The sequence below is a fragment of the Colossoma macropomum genome, unplaced genomic scaffold (assembly GCF_904425465.1).
Source record: "Colossoma macropomum unplaced genomic scaffold, Colossoma_macropomum, whole genome shotgun sequence".
Classification (NCBI taxonomy): domain Eukaryota; kingdom Metazoa; phylum Chordata; class Actinopteri; order Characiformes; family Serrasalmidae; genus Colossoma; species Colossoma macropomum.
The window spans coordinates 30212265-30235040 of NW_023494810.1; the positions used below are offsets into that span (position 1 = coordinate 30212265).

The 22776-nt window shown below is 39.2% G+C and overlaps 1 protein-coding gene across 1 annotated transcript in view; it reads left to right on the forward strand.

The window, feature by feature from the left end:
* Positions 1 to 2945: 2945 nt before the first annotated feature.
* itpr1b (inositol 1,4,5-trisphosphate receptor, type 1b) overlaps positions 2946 to 22776 on the forward strand; it is a 179430-nt gene continuing 159599 nt past the window's right edge. The window contains exons 1-3 of the mRNA XM_036559065.1: positions 2946 to 3122; positions 7892 to 8005; positions 12775 to 12845. Coding sequence (XP_036414958.1) covers positions 7914 to 8005; positions 12775 to 12845 — 163 coding nt within the window. The 5' untranslated portion in view covers positions 2946 to 3122; positions 7892 to 7913. The remainder of the gene's footprint in view (positions 3123 to 7891; positions 8006 to 12774; positions 12846 to 22776) is intronic.

Below are 22776 nucleotides of genomic sequence, written 5' to 3' on the forward strand. Positions count from 1 at the left end.
CAATCATAGGCTAATCAATCATAACATAACCATTCACAAGATAAACAAAATTACGAGCTAACAAATCATAAACTGACCAATCACAAGCAAACCCATTAAAAGCTAACCTATTATAGGCTAACCAATCTCAACCTAACAAATCATATATTAACTATTAATATGCTAACCAATCATAAACTAAGCAATCATAAGCTAACCAATCATAGGATGGCCAAATATATGCTAATTATTGGCCAACAATCATAAGATAACCGAACATAAGCTCACCAATCAATAGCTAACCATTCATACGCTAACCAATCATAAGTTAACCAATCATAGAATAACCACTTATATGCTAACCAATTATAGGCTAACCAAACATTAGCTAACTGATCATAGGCTAATCAAACATAAGCTAATCAGTTATTAGCTAGCAAATTACAGATTCATCAAAAATAGGCTATAAACTTGTTGCTTGTTGTTATTGTTTGATGTGTCAAAATAGAGACAGAAATAATGTATTTTACTTGATGATTGAATAATGATTGAATTTTTAGCCCAATTCCTTTAGGGCTGACAACTCACCACTGCCACCTGTTTCTCATGCAGACCTGATCATCTCTATTTCCAGTGCGATCTGGTCACCACCACAGGCTTGTATGGGGTTAATGAATGTTCCATTAGATTACTGTTTAAGTGCTTTTTCTCAGTGTGTCTAATGAAGACAGAAGATGGGATGTGTATGTGTGTGAGTAGCTGATCAAAGCTGCAAACCACCCGGCTCTGTTTTAGTGCAAATCAGCTACAGCAGCTGTGAGAGGAGAGTCAAACAATTGGTGAATATTTCCATCTCAAAGGCCTGGTGAAGGCTACGTCACTGTGAGTCACACACAGATACACACTCACCCACTATTCCACACACACCGTATGAAAGCATGCAGACTCATGATGTATATACATACACATTCTCGCTCATTCACTCTCTCAGCCACAGACTAAACGTGAATATATCTTTGGGAGTCGGCCTCATGATCAGAAAGCTGACTGTTGTCTTCATTGTTTTTTTATATACTATTATTTTTAATAGGAGTGAACTGTTAGTAGTAGTATTTTATTTTTTAAATTATTTGTAACATTAAGTGTTCTGCTGTAGCATCAGAAAAACAGCCGTGGACATATTTATCTAGAGCCATTCGCATGAGGGTTGATTTGGAGAGCGTTTCTTTATGCCCTTGCCAAAGCTCATCACAAATAGGCTGCTGCATCTCTAATGATTGAAGAATTTGTAGGCTGAAGTCTCTTTTTTAGGCCAGATGCAAAAAAGTGGATCACTAACTTGGTTTGTGGGTCAGACTCTTATAAACTTGAAATGAAAACCGACCGAAATTGACAGGCAGAAAAAGGAATGTATAAAAAAAATTCTCAAGGACTCTCTGAGTCTCTGTTTCACCAGCCTGTCAGATCTCACAGGGTTTTATGAAAATCATGCTGGATTTGGCCTCTAGGCCCATATCTGCCAAACGCGTGGTGAGTGCATTAATGGTAGTCAACAGCTCCGTAATAAAAGCCATTCAGGGACTTCATATTGCAAACAGAAGGCTGCTCTCACTCGATAGGTGAGGTCAACAATCGCTCTGTTTTTGACAGCCTCCCCCTCTCTTGACACTCCTGCAGGCCACTAAGGGACTGGCGTACCCAGTGTACGATAGCTTCATGGGAAAAATAAGCCTCTGTTTTTGACACATCGATTATCAGACATTGTAGGTGTGCAATTAAACAGCATTGGAGATGTCCTGCTCATCCTTATGGAAGTCTGCCATAGCTTCTCTTGCATGATTAAACAATCATGATGTTAAAAAAAACAAGAAGTAAATGAATGAACACAGATATTCTCATAATTATCATGCCATTGACAACATCTCTGCCCTCAAACCACTTTCTGTGACTTTTTTAACAACCTAATTATCCAAAACCCTTCATTTTTCTCAGACGTTTATCAGATTGGCTGGACGCTTCATTCATTGATGTTCTGAAGATGGTGGTGAACAATAGTGACTAATGATATTTTGTGTTTTCCTGTTGGGTTGATATCACAATGTAAGGATTTAAATGGTTTAACAGATGGTCTCAAATGGTTTTGGGACTGATTCCAGATCCATTAGATGGTGTCCTAATGGGATCTAAAGGTGTCCTACAGGAAACTAGTGGTCTCTAACCATTAAGCCACTTCCTATTAGAAGGCAAAACCATGAGGTTTAATTCTAACGGTTCTAATGGTCCTTTTTTTACCAGGGTGTCTCTGCTGATGGATGTTATATACTAAGACCTTTTACTGCAGTTCTGGAAGTTATTCAGCACTTATAATAATAAAAATGTAACCAATTTCACTCTTACTCCAATCATAATTGATCAGCCAAGACATGTGTGGTGTCTAAAGTTTGCTTCTTTAGTTTTGCACTTTAATGTGAGATAAAATTATGCTAAAATAGTTATAAATCTGAAAAAAATATTGGGGACTATATTGCCTTAGAACACTACGTATACATCTCCACTGTGAATGCATTAAAAAAGTTCATTTTACGCCAAAGCTATTGTAAAACAATGTCTCAGGCACCAGGCCCCGGAATCATAACCATTTCATTTAATAACATTCTGCGAGGGAGCTTTTAGAGGTGGACGTCTGGTTCCTATCACCGCCACTGTGAACAATTCTGACTCTGTAAGTTTCTCTAAAACAGGGCATTTCACACCAAAACACTCTTGAATGACTTTATTTACAAATTAACCACTTAATTAGAGAGAAGTTTTTAAAATCCGAGGGATACCTCTTTAACATGTGGCTGATCTCCTCATTTCACCCTGAGAACGGACGCAACACTAAAAAAAACTACATTTCCCAGGTTCCCCTCGGGCGTTTAAAGAAAGGGGGCGGTCCTTCATCGCTCGTGGAGGCGGAGGGGGGAGCGGAGTGTTGGGGACAAAATTCAACTGTCAGCCGAGACGCCGCGGTTTTCAACTGGACTTTTTTGGTCACTTATCATGGAGTTACCCGGTGAAAGCCGGCCGGACGCTGCTGTCTCCCCCTGACCGAGCCGCCGCTGCTTTCGCTTCCCACCCGCCGCGGTCTCCATCCGCAGGAGGTAACGTTAAAGTTAATGCTCAACTCTCACTGCTGCCGCTGCGATGTTAGCGTAGCTACTCTGAGCTGAACTGAAGCATCTCAGCAGTGTTCGCGATAGTGTCCGCAGCTTTCGCATGGATGCAGTGCATCTTTCAAATAATTGAATGTAGCGGTCGTTTTCGTTTTGGTGGGATTGTGTACTTGTGCAAGGCGCTTGTGCTGCGAAGCGAAGATATTCATATTTTTTGGCCATGCCGGGGAAGTGATGACAGAGCCAGGTGAGGTAACGTTAAGCACTCTGACACAAGACAGAAAGTGGATTATTTTGGGAGACTCGGTCTCAGTCAGCGTTAACTCTTTCAGTGTCGTTTCCATTTTGCGTTTTGCTGTTTATCGCCAGGCTGCCTTGCTGAACTGTTAACCGTTACGACGGTTAATTTTCAAAAAAATTTAAACTGCAAGCGAGTTCTATCTCACGCGCGTCCGTCCGAAAGCCCGAGCCGAGGCGAATCCTGAATTCTGATTGGCTGCCTCTAATAAGCAGCTGAATTTAGCAGCTCGAGCAGCGAACTCGCCCCGTCAGAGTGGATAATCCAAATTTATTCCAGAGTGTGAAAACGTACTTTTAGATAGGAAGGAATTAGGAAACCATCCAGATTAAATCCCCTTCCTTCTGGCGGCCTGTGAGTGTGCAGAACAGAGCGCAGTCGGCTAAGAATAAGCAAGTAGCAAGAAAAACACTGGCCCTCAGGCTAAGCGGTGCTGAGCGGTGTCGATATGATCAAATATCAAAATATCACGGTTTCAGATGATCTATAAGTAGAGCTGGGCGATATGGCAAAATGCAATATCACGATACTTCAGGACGTTTTTTACAACACATGTTGTGTTATAAGTTTTATTTTTTCTCACATCTGATAAGTAGGAACAGACAAAGTAGTGCCACATTTTAAAAATACTATCAAAAACTATGAATCCAGTTACTTGTATTGAACGTGTCACACTCTGTGCTGCACTAAATCCAGTTAAGCAGGTTAGTTATGCTCTCTTTAAGCTCTTTATGATCTCGTGAAATCTACAATATGCTCAGAAAAGCTTATTGTTGTGTAATTCATCACCATAATGATAAATATTGTTATATTGCCCAGCTGTAGTGTTAATACATTTTGTAAAAGGGTGCTTCCTGGGGACTGCTACTCTGTGCTAAAGGAATGTTTTACAAACCTGGCATGGCTTTTTCTATTTTGTACTCTTAAAATGACAGTTGTAAATGTTACCCAAACAGAAACCACGTTTCAACAAAGGAAACTTGCTAATTACTTAGTTTTAATGTAATTTAAACTTTTGTAACAGTCTGAAACACCCAGTAAATGACATACATTACAGTTAACAAGTGTTTTTTTTTCCCTTTTTTGGGGGGGTTTTGTATTATTTATCGTGTTAGTAGACAGCTCGGCCTCAGGCTGTTGTAAAATGTTGGCTAAAATGACATAGCCAGGTCCACGCTGCCCTGCAGAACATGGCAAACCCATACAGTCTGTGTCTGCTCTGCTTGAGAAATGTGTTCTTTTTGTCTGTAGCCTAGTTCAAGACCGTGTCATTCGTCTGACAAGCATGTGAAAGGCTAGTGAGCACGCATTTATTTTCTCTTTCAGGTAAACACCTGACACAAATCTTTGTAAACAAACTCCCACAGTTTGTTTACAGGGCTGTCTGTGAAGTCTGCGTCATAAATAAGTCTGTGAGACCATTCATTCATTCATGCATCATGCATTTATTTTATTCATTTCAGTTACGTTGGTCGTGCTTTCTTCATCTCGATGTAGATGTTCCAGTTCACTGGTCTGCTAGGCAGTGTTGCTGGGAAGTTATTTATGACCTGGATGGTAAAGGAAGCATTCTGATTTATACTGTTTCTAATTGTACATTGGCTGTAGATGCACATGCAGTGAATTTGAGAATCTTCAAGGAGTGGTTCACTGAAGTATTACTTTCACACAGTCTCTCAGTCTCGCTCTTACTCCCAGTGTAGTCGATCAGCCAGGGCATGTTTTGTGGCAGAAGGGCCATATTAAAAAAAACTCATTAAATCTGTGGGCCAGAGAAAAAAATGTTTGTATTTCATTTTTTTTAATATTGTGATGTAACCCCAACTGGCCATTGTTTATATAAAATACGCAAAAACTGCAACAGTAAAATACAGACACTTGTAGTAGACCTTGAAATATTACATGGACACTTGAAATATTCAAAATTGAAATGTCCCCAGGCGCTCGGTCTTTTAAACCTGCCTATTTGCTTGAGCTAGACACCTGACATCCTTTCTTTGCTGCAATTTAGTGAGACTTGGGCTCAATTTCTGAGCTGCTGAGCTAATGTTAAGTGTTTACACTGGCTGACCTGCAGCTGATTTGCATTTTGGTGATATGACTGGTGTGAAACTGTGTAGAATTGTATAGAATTGACGTGTAACAGCAGCCCCATAGATTGTTGTTTGGGGTGGCAGAGTCAGGGTGCACATTTCGATGCAGTGCATGCTGGGGACTGTAGTAAAGCACATTGTGAAACGTGTTAATATTATATAATAATAATATATACTAATATAATAGAGATGAAAAATAAAAATATTTTGAGTAAGTCCAGTGTAATACTAAAGAAGCAAGTTTCAGACAGTAAACATGCCTTGGCTGATCGACTGCATTTGGGGTAAGAGGACACTGTGTACATTTTTCAATGAACCATTCTTTTCAGACTGTATCTGAAATATATTTGCACAGTTACGGTACAATTTCATTTGAATTTTGCACTGATAAACTCCCCATAAAACAGAGAGATTATAATATCTCTTCACTGCTGATAGGTAGTGCTGAGCTCAGGGTAATTAGAGTAATATACATGGAGTCTCTAGACGTTGTGGAACGCTTTGTTCTTCTTTGTTAGTGGTTCTCAGTTCCTGTCCTGGAATATGACTGTGCACATAGTAGTTTCTCCATTCTGACACACTCGGTTTCAGTCAGAAGTAGGCTTGTTAATGAACCGATGTGTTGAATCAGGTGTGTTGGAGCAGAGAAAAAAATGTGCTGGCCAGTGGTAATCCAGAATTTAGAACTGAAGTTCTCTGCAAAATGGAAACAAGCACTTTCACATTGTTCGTGGAGGATTGCTTAAGATGGTTTTATATAATTTCAGCATAAACAGCAGGATGTTTTTTTTTTTTGCTTAGGCATTCTGTAATGGGTGTAGTGTATTTTTGAATCTAAATTATGGCTGTAATTCTTTCTTGATTTATCCCTTCCCTGTTTATAGTATGGACAATGAAACTGGAATCATATTGTCAGATAATTGCTTAAAAAATGTTATCAGCGTTGTGAACAGATGTGTTTTGGTTTAATGTATTTTTAAAGTATGGCTGTAACTCTTTCTGGGTTTATCCCTTACCTATTTATGGTATGCATGATGAAACTGGAATCAAATCATCAGATAATTGCTTAAAAAACATCACCAGCATTGTTAACACGTAATGATTTGACCAGTATTTCAAAGCAATATTTAATGATATATTATTGCACTCAGGATGAGGCCAGTATTCAGGTGAAGCTGGGCTGCTATGCTAAAATGTCATATTTCTCTATAACGATAATGCAGGTGGATTTGGTCTTTATTTCTGCGTTTTATAATTGTTTATGTAGTGGCATCGGCAGATATGTAGATGAAAAATATCGACCCACAGTTCCCATGTTGGTTCATCCTTTTAACATGTAACTTGGACTGGCACTAGCTCAGTGGTTAAAGGCTTTGTATCAGTAACTGGACGACTGCTGGTTTGAATTCCTGATGGGGTACACTTTAAAGATCCTGGTCAACTTCTGAATTTCTGAGCTTAGCGCAAGGAACATTACAGCACGTAAAGTACATTACGCACAGTACATTCATTAGTTGGTTGAATTTGAATGTAATGTATACACACTGCACTTATGTTTATATTTCACTATTTAATAGGTTTAAAAATAAAGACCTACACTACATTTTTATTTGATCTTTTGTTTTTTATGTCACATTGGATACAAATAGTCTACAGTGTTTTCATCAAAAATATCTGGTACTGTTGCCTTTTTTTCCCAGTTAAAAATATGTTTCATACATTGACGTAAACCTAACAAAAGAGAATTGCGATGCATCTAAGAATCGATTATTCTTCCCACCCTTAGTCCTAATGAATGATACAATTTTCTGTTCTCCTCCCTGATAACTTTCATAATGTTAATAAATGAAAAGAAATAGTGAAAAAAGAGCCTCACTTTCAGAGGCTTGTGGCTAACCCGAAACAAAGCGTCATCTACAGAATAGAAGCCTCTGCATTTTGACCTAGTTGTGGCTATTGTAGATGCTCTGATACCTGTCCTGTTTGGCACACACTCCCATTAGGTTGGGTTCCCCTCACCAGCCCACCAACTCGACAGCGAACAGACCTTGAATTCTGTGTCAGTTTGCTCTAAAACTAGGCCACCTCAAAATGGCAGATACCGATGTTCTAGAATTCGTCCCTGCAGTCCTGCTGCACTCTCGCTGGAAAAGTCCAGCGTTTTCCCCTACAGCTGTTACCTCTGCGGTGAATGATGATAACCTACTTATGATTGCTCCATTTGCATTATTGTAAACCAGCTACCAGTAGCAAAGAAGCCCATTTTATTGATTAAAAGGGGAACTGAGGGAGGGGGCTTGCAATTTGTTATGATTGTTGTCATTTCTAATTCTGCTATTTCTTTTCTCTCTTCTCTCTTCATCTAGGCGCACCTGAAAGCAGAGAAAAATGTCAGACAAGATGTCAAGCTTCCTCCACATAGGGGACATTTGTTCCCTGTATGCAGAAGGATCCACCAATGGTTTTATCAGCACTTTGGGGTATGCCTCTCTCTTTCTCTCTCACTTTGTCTCTTTCAGTGACAGAAAAATGGCAAAGACCAAAATGTGCCCTTGTCTTCAGTGTTTTTACTGCTTAAAACATGAGTATGTGGTTTAAATAGAATGTATGTTACATATGTACACTTCAGAAATGTACATATTGCTGCTGTCGGAACAAAATCTCATATCTCCATTTTTGTTATTTTTCAATTTTTTACAAAATTCAAAAATGCCTGTTGGCCTTTACCTTGTGTGTAAATTTCATGATGAATGGACTAAAAGAAACACCCCAAAATTACTTGGAAAGAAGTCTGGTTCTTCCTTCTCCTGTAAAGTTATCATTTTGGAGATACAAGGTTTTGTTACGGCAGCAGCGATATGTAATATACACTGCTCTCTGTCTTTCTCTCACTCTCTTACACGCATCTAGTGTTCAGACTGTGCTACCCTTCTTCACAAACTTTTCACGTCTGTAATGAGTGGGCTGCAGCTCAGTGAATTAGGCCTTCACACTAAGAACCACATCATATGTTGAACCAGACAGTAGGTCCAGATCCTGTCACTGACCCCTAGTGTTCTGAAGGGACTACAGAAGCAGAGCTTGTAAGACAGAAGGATGGGAATGTGGTTTACAAGGGAAATGCACTTAATAGCTTGCTGTATACACACAGCTGTATATTTTATATACAAATAACTCTCTTCTGTGTCAGAGTGCTGATTAAGCAGATAGAATCAGTTTTTGACTTTCACATTTTTTAGAAGGCCTGTTTCCTGTAAAACTATTTCTTGCTTTTTTTATTTTGTTTGATGTAGTGAGTAAACATTTTAGAGTTTCAGAATATACTGTTGTTTCCAAAGTCTATATGATAAATTTAGCTGCTATCGGAAGAAAACCTTGTATCTCCATTTTTGTCGTTTTTCAGTTTTGACATAATTTGAAAATGCCTGTTGCCCTGTACATTGTATGTTAATTTCATGAACAAGGGACCAAAAGAAATTACCCAAAATTACTTCGAAAAAGTCTGGTTCCATTGACTTACATTAAAAGTAAAGTATGTTTTTTCCATTTCCTGTAAAGTTACCAATTTGGAGATACAAGGTTTTCTTCTGACAACAGCGATATATGAAAATAAAGCTACAGAAACAACTGTTTTGCATTAATTGTTTTTGTGATGCCATGAAAACTAACACGCATCCCCATTTGCCCATTTGAAGAAATCAAATCAATCAAAAAAAGAAATCATTTACAAATGTCAGTTTTAAAGGCAAATGAAAGTGGTTCTGCAAAAATGAATTATGACTGTTTATGGTATTTAAAGCAACACATCAGTGGAAAAAGTTTGCAAAATGTAAAATACAGGATGCAGTTACAGGTACAGGAGATAGCTTCCCTACATCTTGCTCTTAATGAACATGTCAGTTGCATCCAAGGGATGTGATGCACCAAGACTCATGAGAGAATGTCACAGTTAATTATGTGACTGTAAATGTCTTGGTGGTGTGTTTGCCTGGGTTACGATGTTTGTTACGGTGTTTGCTTTTCTACATTCTGCTCCTGACTGTTTGCACTTGTCTTCATCGCTGAGCAGAAAGCTCAGATTTAGTGCCCTATTCTTCAAGACTTTGCCTAGCTGATGAAACCTTCCCATTTTGGTTAATCATACCCTGCCATTTCCTGCCATTCAGTTCCACCCTTTTACAAGTCTGTGACATCTCCCAGTGACCAAACATTCACACTCACGCTCGCTCATTTACACACCACTGTCTAATGTCACTTCTCCATGGCAACAACAGCATGCACAGCTTTGAGGAACGAAGAGTTGACAGAACTCATTTGTCAAGTCGTCTGCCTTGTGTTGTTTTGCTCAGTAATCATTTTCTCTACCTCTTCTGTGTTTGTGTGTGTGTCTGTGTGTGTGTGAGAAAGAGTGAGTGACAATCTGGAGCTATATTTAGACCCCTGTATGGCTCTGTCTCTGTGCCACTGACTGACCTCACACAAGGGAGGGAGTAATGAGCCACCTGGCTTGCTACACTGCCAGTGGGAAGAAATGTGTGCGTGTGTGTTTGTGTAGGTGCATGTGTGCGTGCATGGCTGAACCATATTCAGCCGTATGTGCCTGAGAAACTGCAGCTGGCTTCATGAGGTGTCAAAGTGACCTGAATTAATTTTCCTGAGGGATGATCTGTAGGTTTGCTGCTCCTTCTGTCAGTCACTGTGTGAAATAATATGTGAGGGTGGCTTTACATGGTGCATCTTTCATGCAACTAGTTGCTGGTTGTGTGTAATTTAAAATAATCGAAATATCATGTAACACATTTAATTAGCCAACCAGTCAGCAGTCACTAGTATCTTTTTTATATATTGTATTGTTTTTGCTATATAAAATCTTCTATGATGTTATTTACAGCATGCTTTTTTTTTTGTTTTGTTTTCTTGTCCATGATGTGTCAATTAAAATCTGTGATTTGACCGGCTGTTTCATGAAACTTGAGATGGCTGTAGAGTTTAGGTGGTTGAAGCTGTTGCAACAGAGTTTCAAAGAAGTTTCAAGAGATTCACCAGTTCCACCAGCTATCTAGCATCCTTCGATGCTGGGAGGGTGAAGGCTTGGTATGTTCCCTCATTGAACAGCTCAGTGCACTTGAACAACAGTTCTAACTGCCAATTCCATTACGTCAGCTAACAGACGTTGCAACATACTAAGAGATGGGGGGAAAGGAGAGCCATGCAGCCCATACAGAGAGAGCGAGGCCGGTTGTGCTGTCTTGGACTCACGGCTACGAGAGGCAGTGGCATCAGCAGGGATCGACCTTGCGAACTCTTAATGATAGGACCTACGCTTAGACAGCTGCATCTCCTGTTGCCTCCTTTCTAGGAGCATTGCTGTTGTGTCAATAAACAAGGCACTGCAGCATAGTGTCCTAGTCTTAACTCCAAAACAGTGGCTTTAACTGCTCAACCACTTTGCAGTTTCTGAATAAAGGCATAGAGTAACTCCAAAATGTCGCTACACATTGAATGTCTTTCCCTCTCAGTATGTCTTCAGGTATGAGGTGTATGCCATTCACAGTGATGGAGACAGGTGTGCTGAATAGTTCTGACATACAGAGAGACATCATTTTCTCTGCTGGAGATAAAATTAGACTCCCCGACCTGCTGCTCTGGTAATGCAGAAAGTGCTGACTGTGAGTGTGATTAACCCTCTCACATGGGAAGTTGCTTGGTATTGGATGAGGCCTGTTGAAGTGTCTGACGTTATATAGGCACTGCATGGTTTTATTGTGTTAGGATTCCAGATTGTAGGTTTTGTTCCCATTCTAAACAGGGGTCGGTTCCCAAATGTGTTGCTCCTTCTCTCTGTCTGTTTTTCTCTTTGCCTCTCACAGGCTTTTTAAGTTGACATTTCTCTTAAAGTGTTTTCTTTTTAACACCCTCATACTTCTCTCTTGGTTATTTGACATGACACCAAATGTTTATAACAAATGTTTATTGTACTCTTTTTGAAACACGTATCTTCTATGTAAGTAAAGTCTTCAATTGAATGTAGCAATTGACATATCAGTGCTCACACACACAAATGCATTCTTTTATAGCAAAAATTGTTAGGTTGAACAGGTTGTACAAATCAAAATCTAATTCGATCTAACAAGAAATCGTAACGACAAATATTTCTCAGATTACAGAAGTTTAGAGTGGGTTATTAATTTCAGATGATATCTATTTGGTATGCACATGCAAGATCACACTGGCTATGTTTACATGCAAAGATTTTTGCCAATACGATTGAGTACATTCCTGATTACAGATTAAGACTGATGTATTTATATACTCACTCTACTCAACAGTCTGATGAAAATCTCTGTTTACATGCTCACTACAAGTAATCCTATCCCAAATTACACACATGCGTAGAGAAACAATTAGTGTAGACACTACCACGACAGCGAACATCACATTCTAGTCAGAGTGAGGCAAGTTTTCAGCTGGTGCGCTTGTTTTTAATTGTGTTGAAATTATGGCAGCTTCAGGAAAATGTACTTCACATGTCCTTATTAAAGAAGGCTGAGAGGAAGACGTCGTGTTCTGAGACACATAAGCTGGACGTCCGTCCCACCGCTGTCTTTTAAAGATCAGAGCAGACCAGTTTCTGCTCCACCATGTTGAACGTTATAAACTTTTGCTATGACGAGACACACGTGCGGAATGTACTTAAACTTTCCGATTGGGAATGTAATCAGATACAGGCTTTCACACGGATATTATTCTTCTATTTAACAGATTATTTACAGGATTACCCACCTCATTCAATCGGATAGAAATTGTATACCGAATGGCCTCAATCGGACTAGACTATTCCGATTGAGGTGTTTACACAGACGTATTCTATTCCGATTGAGCTACTAGTCGAACTATTAAGGGATTATTAGGCTGCATGTAAATGAGTATTTTATTTTTTTGTGTGTAATGAAGCTAACATTAGCGTGGTGGCAAATTTGTTATTGTTTCTAGGTTTAATGAGATTTTTGCCAGCTTTCTGTAAAGCACGTCCAACTTCGCAACCATTGCTGTGAAAGTTATATGTCCGTGGTCGAAGCATAGATAAATTGAAAGCAGACATTTTCTGTAGAAACTTGTCCCAGCCCTTAGCTATATGCTTGCACGGAATCGTCTGAAGTCTGTTTCTTTTTCATTTCAGTAATTTATAATACACAATGGAATAAATTTATCAGTAGTTTGGTGTAACACACTTCTCATCTGTCTGCAGCCTGGTGGACGATCGTTGTGTTGTACAGCCAGATACCGGCGACCTCAATAACCCTCCTAAGAAGTTTCGAGGTAAAGCCCACCACTCTCTTTGTGTGTTTTTTTTTGTCTCTCTTCCTCTGTCCCACTCTCACCTTCTCTCTTTCACTTTCATTACTGCTTTCAAATGCTACACATGTTGCAGCTGTTTTCATGCTCTTTTTTTCTCTCTTTTTCCACACTCTCTGTCTGTCTCACTCTTTCTGTCTCTGTGCTGTGGAAACAGGATCATGCTTTATGGTGCTGAAAAGCAGCATGTCAAAACAAAGGGCTTAAGCTTTGGAGCTGCTGATATACAGCTACAGCTTGGCCATAACTAACTGCTCCTATTGACAAATCACTCTCATGTAGGTCTGCAGCAAATATTTGAGACTTGGATGTCCAGTTTCTTCTCTTTTTATTTTTGAGAAGGGCTGTGAGATATTTCTGAAGCAGTTTAGTTTTATGTAGTACATTTTTCTGTGGTGTCAGATGTACAATACTGAAGCATTTTGGACACAGAGAAGCAGGAAAGCATACTTGACAATTGAACTCTGCTTCGCGTATAACTATACAAATGGGGGGGGGTTGCCATATGGCAAAAGTGTTATCATGATACTTCAAGATGTGTAGTGCAGCATATAAAATGAAACATAGTAGTAGTAGTAGTAGTAATAATAATAATAATAATAATAACAAAAATAATAGTAAATCTACAATTACAATGTTTTTTATTACATATTTTACAAACTGCACTGCACTACATTACTCTAAATCTAGTTAAACAGGCCTAATTCTGCTTACTTTGTAATAAAATGTGTTGTTAGTCAGTGTTCTTTAAGTATTGATGATATCCATGATATACTCAGAAATGTGTATTGATATGATTTATCACGATAACAAGAAAATGTCATATTGCCCACCCCAAATACAAAAGTGTTCATGATAAAAATGTCTGTCTGCCATTCAGGATCTACGACTTGTTTAGCTGATGCTAGTTTTATGGTTCCTTTCAGTGGGCAGCAGATCCCTACATGTTGGGCGGTCGAATCTCAGTGTTCAGAATTTGATCCAGGCTGCAGGACATTAGGTTGCATACCTTACATTTTAGCTATTGCAGAGACATAGCACTGAGGAAATGATAGAATAGAATCATTCTCACAACATGTAATGACGCCAGGCTTTAATGTTGAGATGGCCTGTGGTAGAGCACGTAATATTTCCATGCTGTTATTGTGGCATGTTTTGCGGTGACATTGTCTTTGTGATTTTACGGTATGATGTACTGTAATTTTAATATGAATATATAAGCTTGTGTTAAGCTTTCTGAATCAATTTTGTAAGCTGGTGTCTCTTTTACCAGTTTCTGCTGAATTCTTAGATTGCATTGGGATTGTTTTCAGACTTGTGTGGCCTTGATCTGTGTAAAGCTGGGAGCTGACTCATTACCCAGCTCCTGCTGGCCCTGGCTGAATGTGCCTTTCTGTGGCGAAATGTGAGTTAATATCCTGCGTGAAAAAATGAAGTCAGCTTGCCGCTAATTAACCTTGCGCTCACCTGCCCCCCTGTAGGCTAATGAATATGAGAGTATGTTCCCCCCCACAGGGCCAGAGCAGCTTGTGTGATCTGGGCAGCTTCAGCGCTCAGACTCTGTTCCTTTCATTGCCCCATGGCTCTTTACTCATGCAGGCGTCATGATTAGGTCTGTAGTGCACCAGATTAGCACTGCTGTTTTTAAACTAGAGCCCGATCAATTAATTATTTGGCCTGTTATATTGGCTCATGCTGATGACTTGAGGATCTGAAAATTCTTCAGATAATAAGCCAGTAATTAACAACTTAATTTTAGTTAGGACTTTGCTGGGATTTGAACTCATAGACTCCCGGCTATTGTGCACAACCTCTGATGGTTGCACTTGGGAGCCTGATATATATCGCTGCTGTCTGAGCAAAACCTATTATCTCCATTTTTGCCATTTTTCAGCTTTTGACAAAATTTGAAAATTCCTGTTGCTCTTTACATTGTCTGCAACTATTAAAATATAGGACTAAAGTGGTCAGATAGCTGTGTTTACTTAGTAGCTAACACTGGTTGTACTGTTGAATTAATACTGTGCACACACTGTTGTGCGTACACACTCACACAGATGTCTACAGTTATACAGAATTCTTTGTAGAGTTAAGCAAAGCTGCATGTTCCTCAAAGATGCCACATGTTCTTACTTTTTCCTAGACTGAGGATTTGCGGCTCATTTGATCTTTGACTTTACCAGGTTGTTCTTTGTCTGGGTATTATGCGTGCATCTTTGAGGGGGCATTAGGTATCACTGACCCACTGCTGCTGCTTTTGCTAGTTTTTACTACTTTTTTTTTTACTAAGTAAAGAAGCAGCAGGTAAACATATGTAATTGAGGGATTGTAAATGTGATTAATGTGGTATTTGTTTGGAGTTTTAAATGTACGTAAACTCAATTATGCCCATATCTTAAACTCAGCTCATTAAAAAGCTTTGCTCCACACAAGTGACGTTTTTCTTTGTTTACTTGCTGTAGTATCTACCTTCGTGCTCTCAGTTTTCATTGCCTGTTGGAAGAGTTCGTTCAGATTGAGTTGTTGAACAGTTTAGTCAAGTTGAAAGCTGCGCCCCTCGCACGCTACTCAGTTGTCTCTCCGACTGTCGACTCTAACTGATCCAAAAATCTGCAGGCTGGAGCCAATCAGCACAGACTCAGCCAGACTGAGAATTGGGCCTAAAATCGGGGTAGAAGTCGTGTAGTGTGACCCTGGCTTTAGGACGCAATAGAGTGTTACTGACTTCATGTGAAATGTGAGCTCTTGCCTTTGACACTGCTGGTAATTTTGTCTTTTGATTGATCTTGAAGCAGTGAGCCCCATTGTCTGAGGAGACAAACTGCCCCTTTCGAACCACGAGGACCAGTGTGTTCATGATGAGATACTGTTGGTGCTGGTTTAGGGTTGTGGTTTGGTTTATGATGGGAACCTAACTTGATGATGATTGTCATTCATAAAATAGAATTTTGCTTTTAAAATCTGATTGGCTGAGCTGTGCCAAGTGGTTCCCTTTTTTCTTTGTAGCTGCATTAAGTTATAAAATTCTGGCTTGCACACCGAAACAGTGAACGGTTTGTCCAGTGTGGAATTGTAACACGTGAATCCCAAATGACTGGTGTTATTTGTTAAGTATATTATCCACTCTTTGTGTGCAAGCGCCAGTATTTTGGCTCATGGACACCCAAAGAACCCTTTACATGAGTAAAGGGTTATTAGTCCTATGCTGTGCACACACCGGGAAGTAGGGAGACATTTGAGTTTCAGCCCTGGCGTGAGAAAATGGGCATACAGCACCGTTAGCTTCGTGCTAAATGAGACTGGAAATCACATAGAGGTGCTAATAAAAATGCTTTGTCAGTGCAGAGGTAATTTGGTGAGCAAAAATGACTTATAAAATGAAGATTTTTTTGCATTAAACATTGCATCTCTAATATTATAGTATCAATACAATTTTTTTAGACTGAGTATAAGTACATATTTTTAATACTTGCCAATACCAAGTCCGATACCATACTGAGTAACCTACTTAGAATTAAGTACATTCTTAAAAAAGATGGTTCTTCAAGGGTTCTTTAGTAAAGAAAATCTATATATGGTTCTATACAGAACCATAAACGCTTAAATAACCCTTTACATGATTAAAGGGTTCTTTGCATAATGAAAGGCTTCTTCAGGTGGAGAATGTGTTGTAGATGGTTCTGTAATTATTTAATCATGCAAAGGGTTCTTTGAGTGTTAATGGTTCTGCATAGAACTATGAACCCTGTGAATCATCTTTAAGAGTTTAGTTGTTACTGTAAATGAATGCAACCATAACAGTTAAATCATTATAATCTGCTTATTTTAAATGAATTGCTTTAGCTAGCTATTCTGTGTTAGAGTACTGTGGATAGAGTAGCGCTGCAGTGGAGAAGAGCAGATTTTGTTTCGCATCAGAAATGTACTTTTGTACAACTGTAGTTTTGCTCCTCATCTCTATTTTCCAGCAACAGTTTCTGTAGCACAGTGACCGCAGGAATCACAGTCGAGACTTTTGCATTCAAAGAGCTCATGTGTGGAGTTTGTCTTCTCAGAGTCTTGGCTGGTTGAGCTGTAGCTGAATTTCTTTTAAAGCCAGACATACACTGTGTGATTCTAGAAATCTTGTTTTTTTGGTGACTCACATTGCAAGTTTGAGTCGACCATCGTTTACGGACAAAGCCTACGATTTATTTACTTACACTGTTCAAAAACGCTCTTTTCATGTTATGTGAAACACAGCCTCTACAGACAGCTTCTTCAGTGAACAATTTCAAAAAAAGCTGTGTCACTCAAAACATGCTGTGCTTCGAGTACTGAGCAAAGAGAAAGTGAAACAGCAGCACTGCTAACACTGCGTTGAAGCTAAAAGCAGGTGGTGATGTACACAGTAGGACAATACGGTCTCTCTTCAGCTTGTTTTCTATTCAGTCAAACAGCGTAGGCAGACTTTGGTAGCAAATGTTGGCTCCACTGTTTAGCTAGCCTACATGTCACCACCTGTACTGCTGAAGCGGTTGTTATTGTGTGTTTAAAAACGCGCTAAAATCACACAGTGTAGGTCTGGCGGGAATCTGCCGGGCAGAATGTTTAAAGTGACCAATGACTTTGTGTTTGATTGTCACAGAGTCAGTAACAAGCCTTCTTTGCTTCTCTGAGTGGCAGCGCACACTCAGCTTACGTCACACAGTATCAACTGGTTTTGGAATGTTATTATCAGTGAATTTTTATTAGTACAAGTAAATGAGCATGTAAGACAGATACCTGATATCAGTATCAGCATCGCTACATCCCTATATGATATGTACATCATTATGTGTCAGAAAGTTAATAAAATTACTGCAGTATACAATGATGAGTGACTGAATATTTATATCCTCTTTCAGCAGTCCATGATCTCATTGTATATTTCATGTTGCCTGCTGTTTTATAAAAGCAGTAAGCCCTTTGAGGCCTTGCGTTACAATGATTTTATCACAGGTAAGGAGGCTTTACTCCTGCTTCGCATTGTGCCTAATAACACCCTTTCACATGGTAACATCACTATAACCCATAGCCTCTTGTGGCTGCACATTTATTTAACTGAAGAGAAAGCAAATGAAGAAAAAGGCAAAGAGAGTGAATGAATAAGAGCAGGAACGTGTCTGTATGTGCATTTGTGTTCTATGCCAGATGCTGCACTAAAAGATGAGCTGAGGCTCTGGCTGACCTCCAGATTAGGGCTTTTGTAAATTAATTTTTTAAGTGAAATGACACCATCTCCTGAGCCAGGTTCATTTACTTAAATCAAGGGCACGGAAATGAATCTGACCTTTCTCCTCCATCAAAATTGAAGGCAAAATTAAAACGTCCTTGCCTCTTTTAGTACAGACTGCAGGGAAATGTAAATAGCGGTCTAGTGCTTTTTGACTGTGCTTGTGTTTTAAGAGAGTTTGGTGCTGTTTTTATAGCTTAACCAGGTCTAGGCTAATGACAGGGGAAAAATGTTGGAAAGTGATAATATGCTGTGTCTTTAATTGATGAGTTGTCCATGAAATAAATGCCACATCAGTCCCTTCTAGGCTGGGATGGTCTTGGCAGTAGGCGTGTTTTGATGCATGCCCCATCTGTGCTTGTTTAGTGTTTGATGATGGTGACGATGGTGATGGTGTGCCTGGTTTGGTATTGTGATATAAAGAGAAGAGAGAGAGCCCATTCAGTGCAGACATCTCTGGGGCAGCACGCCGGATGGATGTGTGAGGGACTGAATGGTTTGTGGCAGAATAGGCAGATGTTTTGTGAATGTGTGTGTGCGTTTTGTTGGTGTTTGTGAGCGTGTGGTATGTGTGTAAATGTGAAAATATCTATAAATGTGTGTATGTGTGTGTGTGTGTGTGTGTGGATTGCCCTCAGAAAATAAAAGGGATTATTGTCAAAACAGGCGTTTGAGGGAGATGCTGTTTGTTTTTTCATGTGTGGGGTCGATGTAGACAGCAGTACAGCAGTGCAGGTTATTGAGTTCTAAGGGTTTATATATGAGAGAAAATATGAGTGTATTAAGAGTGAGTGTGGATCATGTTAGTAATAATCTGTTGATTTTTTTGATGATTAATCAAGCCTTTTGAATATTCCTAAAAACAAACTTTAATTTCAAAAAAGTTGGGACAGTGTGATATGATAATAAAAACAGAGAGTAGTGATTAGTGAATAGTGATTAGTGAATTGTGTTCAGCCTGTGTTAAACTGAAAAATGTTTAGCATGTTTACCGCTGTCTTACATCAACTTTCCTTTTAATGCCACTTAATGATCATTTGGATATTGAAGACATCTATTGATCCAGTTCTGAAAGCAGAATTTTTTGCCAGTCTTCCATTATGTGTAGTTTGCAGCCCCATAACTAAATGGGGCCTTTGTTAGCTTTTTTCCGCTTTATAATGCCCCGCACATTTTTAGTGGGAGACAGATATTGACTGCAGGCAGGCCAGTCCAGCACCCAGACTTTTTGAATATGCAGCCATGCTGTTGTAATGTGCAGAATGTGGCTTGGCGTTTTCATTTGGAAATAAGCATGCATGTCCCTGAAAAAGACGCTGTCTAGGGGGCATCGTGTGTTACTCCAAAATATGTTCATATCTTTCAGCGTTACTGTTGCCGTCACATGTAAATCATCCATCTCATGAGCACGAATACACCCCCATACCATGACAGAAGCTGGCTTTTGGACTTTGTGCTGGTAACAGTTTGGATGATCCTGTTCTCTTTGGCCTGAGTAACATGACGTCCATTATATCCATAAACAAAATATTGAGTAGATAGTAACATGTTTCCGGTGTGCATCAGTCCATTTCAGATGAGCTTGATCCCAGAGGAATAGGTGGAGTTTCTGGACACTGTTGGCAAATGGCTTCCACCATTTGGTCTGGTGACATATCCATCACAAAAATATGCTGTTTATTTTATGTTATTATTTTAATTAAATATAGTGCTCTCTGAGGAATAAAAGGTCACAAGCATTCAGTTGTGGGTTTCAGCCCTGCCTTATGCATAGACATTTCTCTGGATTTCCTGAATCTTTTGATGATTTTATGCACTGTAGTGGGTGAAATACCTAAAAGTTGTTGCCAAAATTGTTCTTAAACTGTTCGTGGGAGAATTTTTGGCAAAGTGGTGAGTTCCAACCCATCTATCCTCAGAAAGGATACTGCCTTTCCTGGACACTCTTTCTGTAGCCAAGCTTGAATATTTCACAACATTCCTAGTCTTAAAATGCCCCCGTCCCATCTTCGTTATAAGCATAGTTTTCAAAACAAACAAACAAACAAAAAAAATGAAACTGTTAGGGTAAAGCTGTTTTCATTCGAATACAAATCAAAGTGGATTTACAAATCATTGCCTTCTGTTTTTATTTGCATTTCTTATAAAATGAGGTCTCACTTTATTCTGAAAAGATAAACAATGTAGCCTTTCAATGCACTTAATTTTTTAAAATATAGATATATTTAAAAACATCATGATGCAAGAATGTGCATATAAATGAGTGTGTCCATCGGGCCCTATTCAGAATTTAAAACGTATGATCATAATGCAAACTGCTAACTAATCATTGCTGATTCATTGAGAAGGTCATATCTTTTTGTTGAAATCAAACAATCACGTTTATTCAACTAATTCTGGTCATCCTAGTGAGAACATGGTGAGTGTGTGTATCTGTGATAGTGTGTTTCTGTATGTATGAGAGAGAAAATTTTAGTATGGGTTTGGGGTCTTTCACCAGTCTTCTAAGGACATCCCGTCTCTCTGCCTTTAACACCTTATTTGGCCACATAGCAAAGTGGCTTAGTGGTGACATCAGAAACCTGGTTATGAGGCAGACATCACCAGAATTCCTCTCATGAAACAGTATTTTCTCTCATAGGGATCCATAAAGTCTTTTATGTTTTATATAACTTGATGTTCTAGATTCATTCCATGCTTCATTCCTCTGTCCAGCAACAATTATTTCTCTCATGCAGGGTAAAGGTAGCAGAAAAGCTCCAAAAATGTCAAATAGATGTTCAGAGTGTGGCTGTTTGCTGTTTTATTAGCACTTTTTTAGTGTTTGAAAGGACACACTTTTAGAACTTTAGGTTGTAACAAAAAAATGACTGCGTATCTTATGCTTTGGTTTTAATAACATCAGCATTGATCTGGCATACTGAGAGGTCACCTGCCCAGCCGATTTTGTCTGTGTCTTGCATGATGAGCCTGTTGTACTTCATGCTCATCACTTTAGGTGGAGAAATAATGAGCTATTAAAAACTGATTTTGGCCACATGAGATTGTAACAGTTACAAGGATCAGAAACACCAGAAACACTCTTAAAATGCAATAAGCTCACATCAGCTATAGAAGACATTTCAAAAATATGTTAAATTTGACTTTTGATAGAAAACAGTATTAGAGATTATGTGAAAGAGAGCTGTTGTTTGGATGCTCAAATTCCGAGTGTTTTGGTTATAAAAACAGAAATTGTGGAGAGATTGTGGAATATCAAGGTAGAAACTTTCCAAAAAGATGTTACTTTGGGTGTTTTTCACATATAGTTTTTTAAATGGACTGAACAGAGTTCTGTTAAAGTGAGCCTGAGGGAACCAACTGCAAATGACCTCAGTTCTTTTTGTGTTCACAGCGTAAGTGTGAACTTGTAAGTGTGTAAAGAGGACTTGCTGGTCCTTTGAGATCTCAGACCACTTCCTGTTCAGACAACAACTCCATTAAACTCAGACCCCTTTCACACCACTCAAGGTGTGTGCAGTGTTCGCAAAGTGGGCAGCATTCTCCGATAAATCTAACCTTTCAGGTGGTGAGAGGAACACCTGCTGCTCTATTATTGGCCACGCTGAAACAATTGGCCGAAGTGCATCGCACAAAATTGAAAAAAATGACCCTGCGTGTCTGCTGCGGTGGGTTCCGTTTTCGGCTGTGCTCCTCGCTGAGCTCCACCTGGGGAAAATTGGCATCCGCAATGAAATTTTATTTGTATTTTTAGTGTATTTGAAAGAGCAGCTTTGAATTTTCATTCGTTCAGTGTGAAAGCAGCTTAAAACTCTGTGTTGCAAGGCGCTATTTTGAGGAATTTAGACATTACTTAACAAATTTGCCCTAGAAAAGGACTGTAGAACTTAAACATTTACAACATTCACAACAATGCACAGTTTTACATCTTTTGCAAGTATGAAACTGTGCAGTGTCATTTGGAAACCATTACTGGCCAAAGACAAACTATAAAGACAAACTATAATGACCACAAAACATAGATTGAAATGTTCTGATGATTTTATTTTTGCACTTTTCTCCTTTGAGTGGTTTTCGCAACTGGTTATCGATCTTAGATCTTGGCTGTACTATTTGCATTAGATGAAATCCTGAAATCCAGCTATTGAAGACCGTTTCAGTTGCCATTTGATAAATTCACAGTAATTCAATTGGACAGAACTTGTGCATATCACATGACCTGCAACCAGCTGTACTGCAGCCAAACCACTTGGTTGCACAGGGACAGCAATGTGACTTTTTACAAGCAAAGAAATGTTATATAATTATGAGAGGTTAGGTTTTGAAGAGCACTGATGACTTTCTTTGCTACAGTGTGAGAGGCGTCTGTGCAGGTTACTAACTGTTCCAGTTTTGTGCATGCAGTCATTAAGTATACATTTTTTAGCTTATTATACGACCAAAGGTTCGTAGTTACCTGTTCATTTACTGTTTGCTTGCCCTTTTGCTGCATTAAAAGCTTCTACTCTTCTGGGAAGGCTTTACATTAGATGTTGGAACATTGCTGTGAGGATTTGGTTACATTCAGCCAGGTACTGATGTTAGATGATTAGTTCTGGATCACAAATGCCACTCCAGCTCATCGCAAAGGCACTGCGAAGT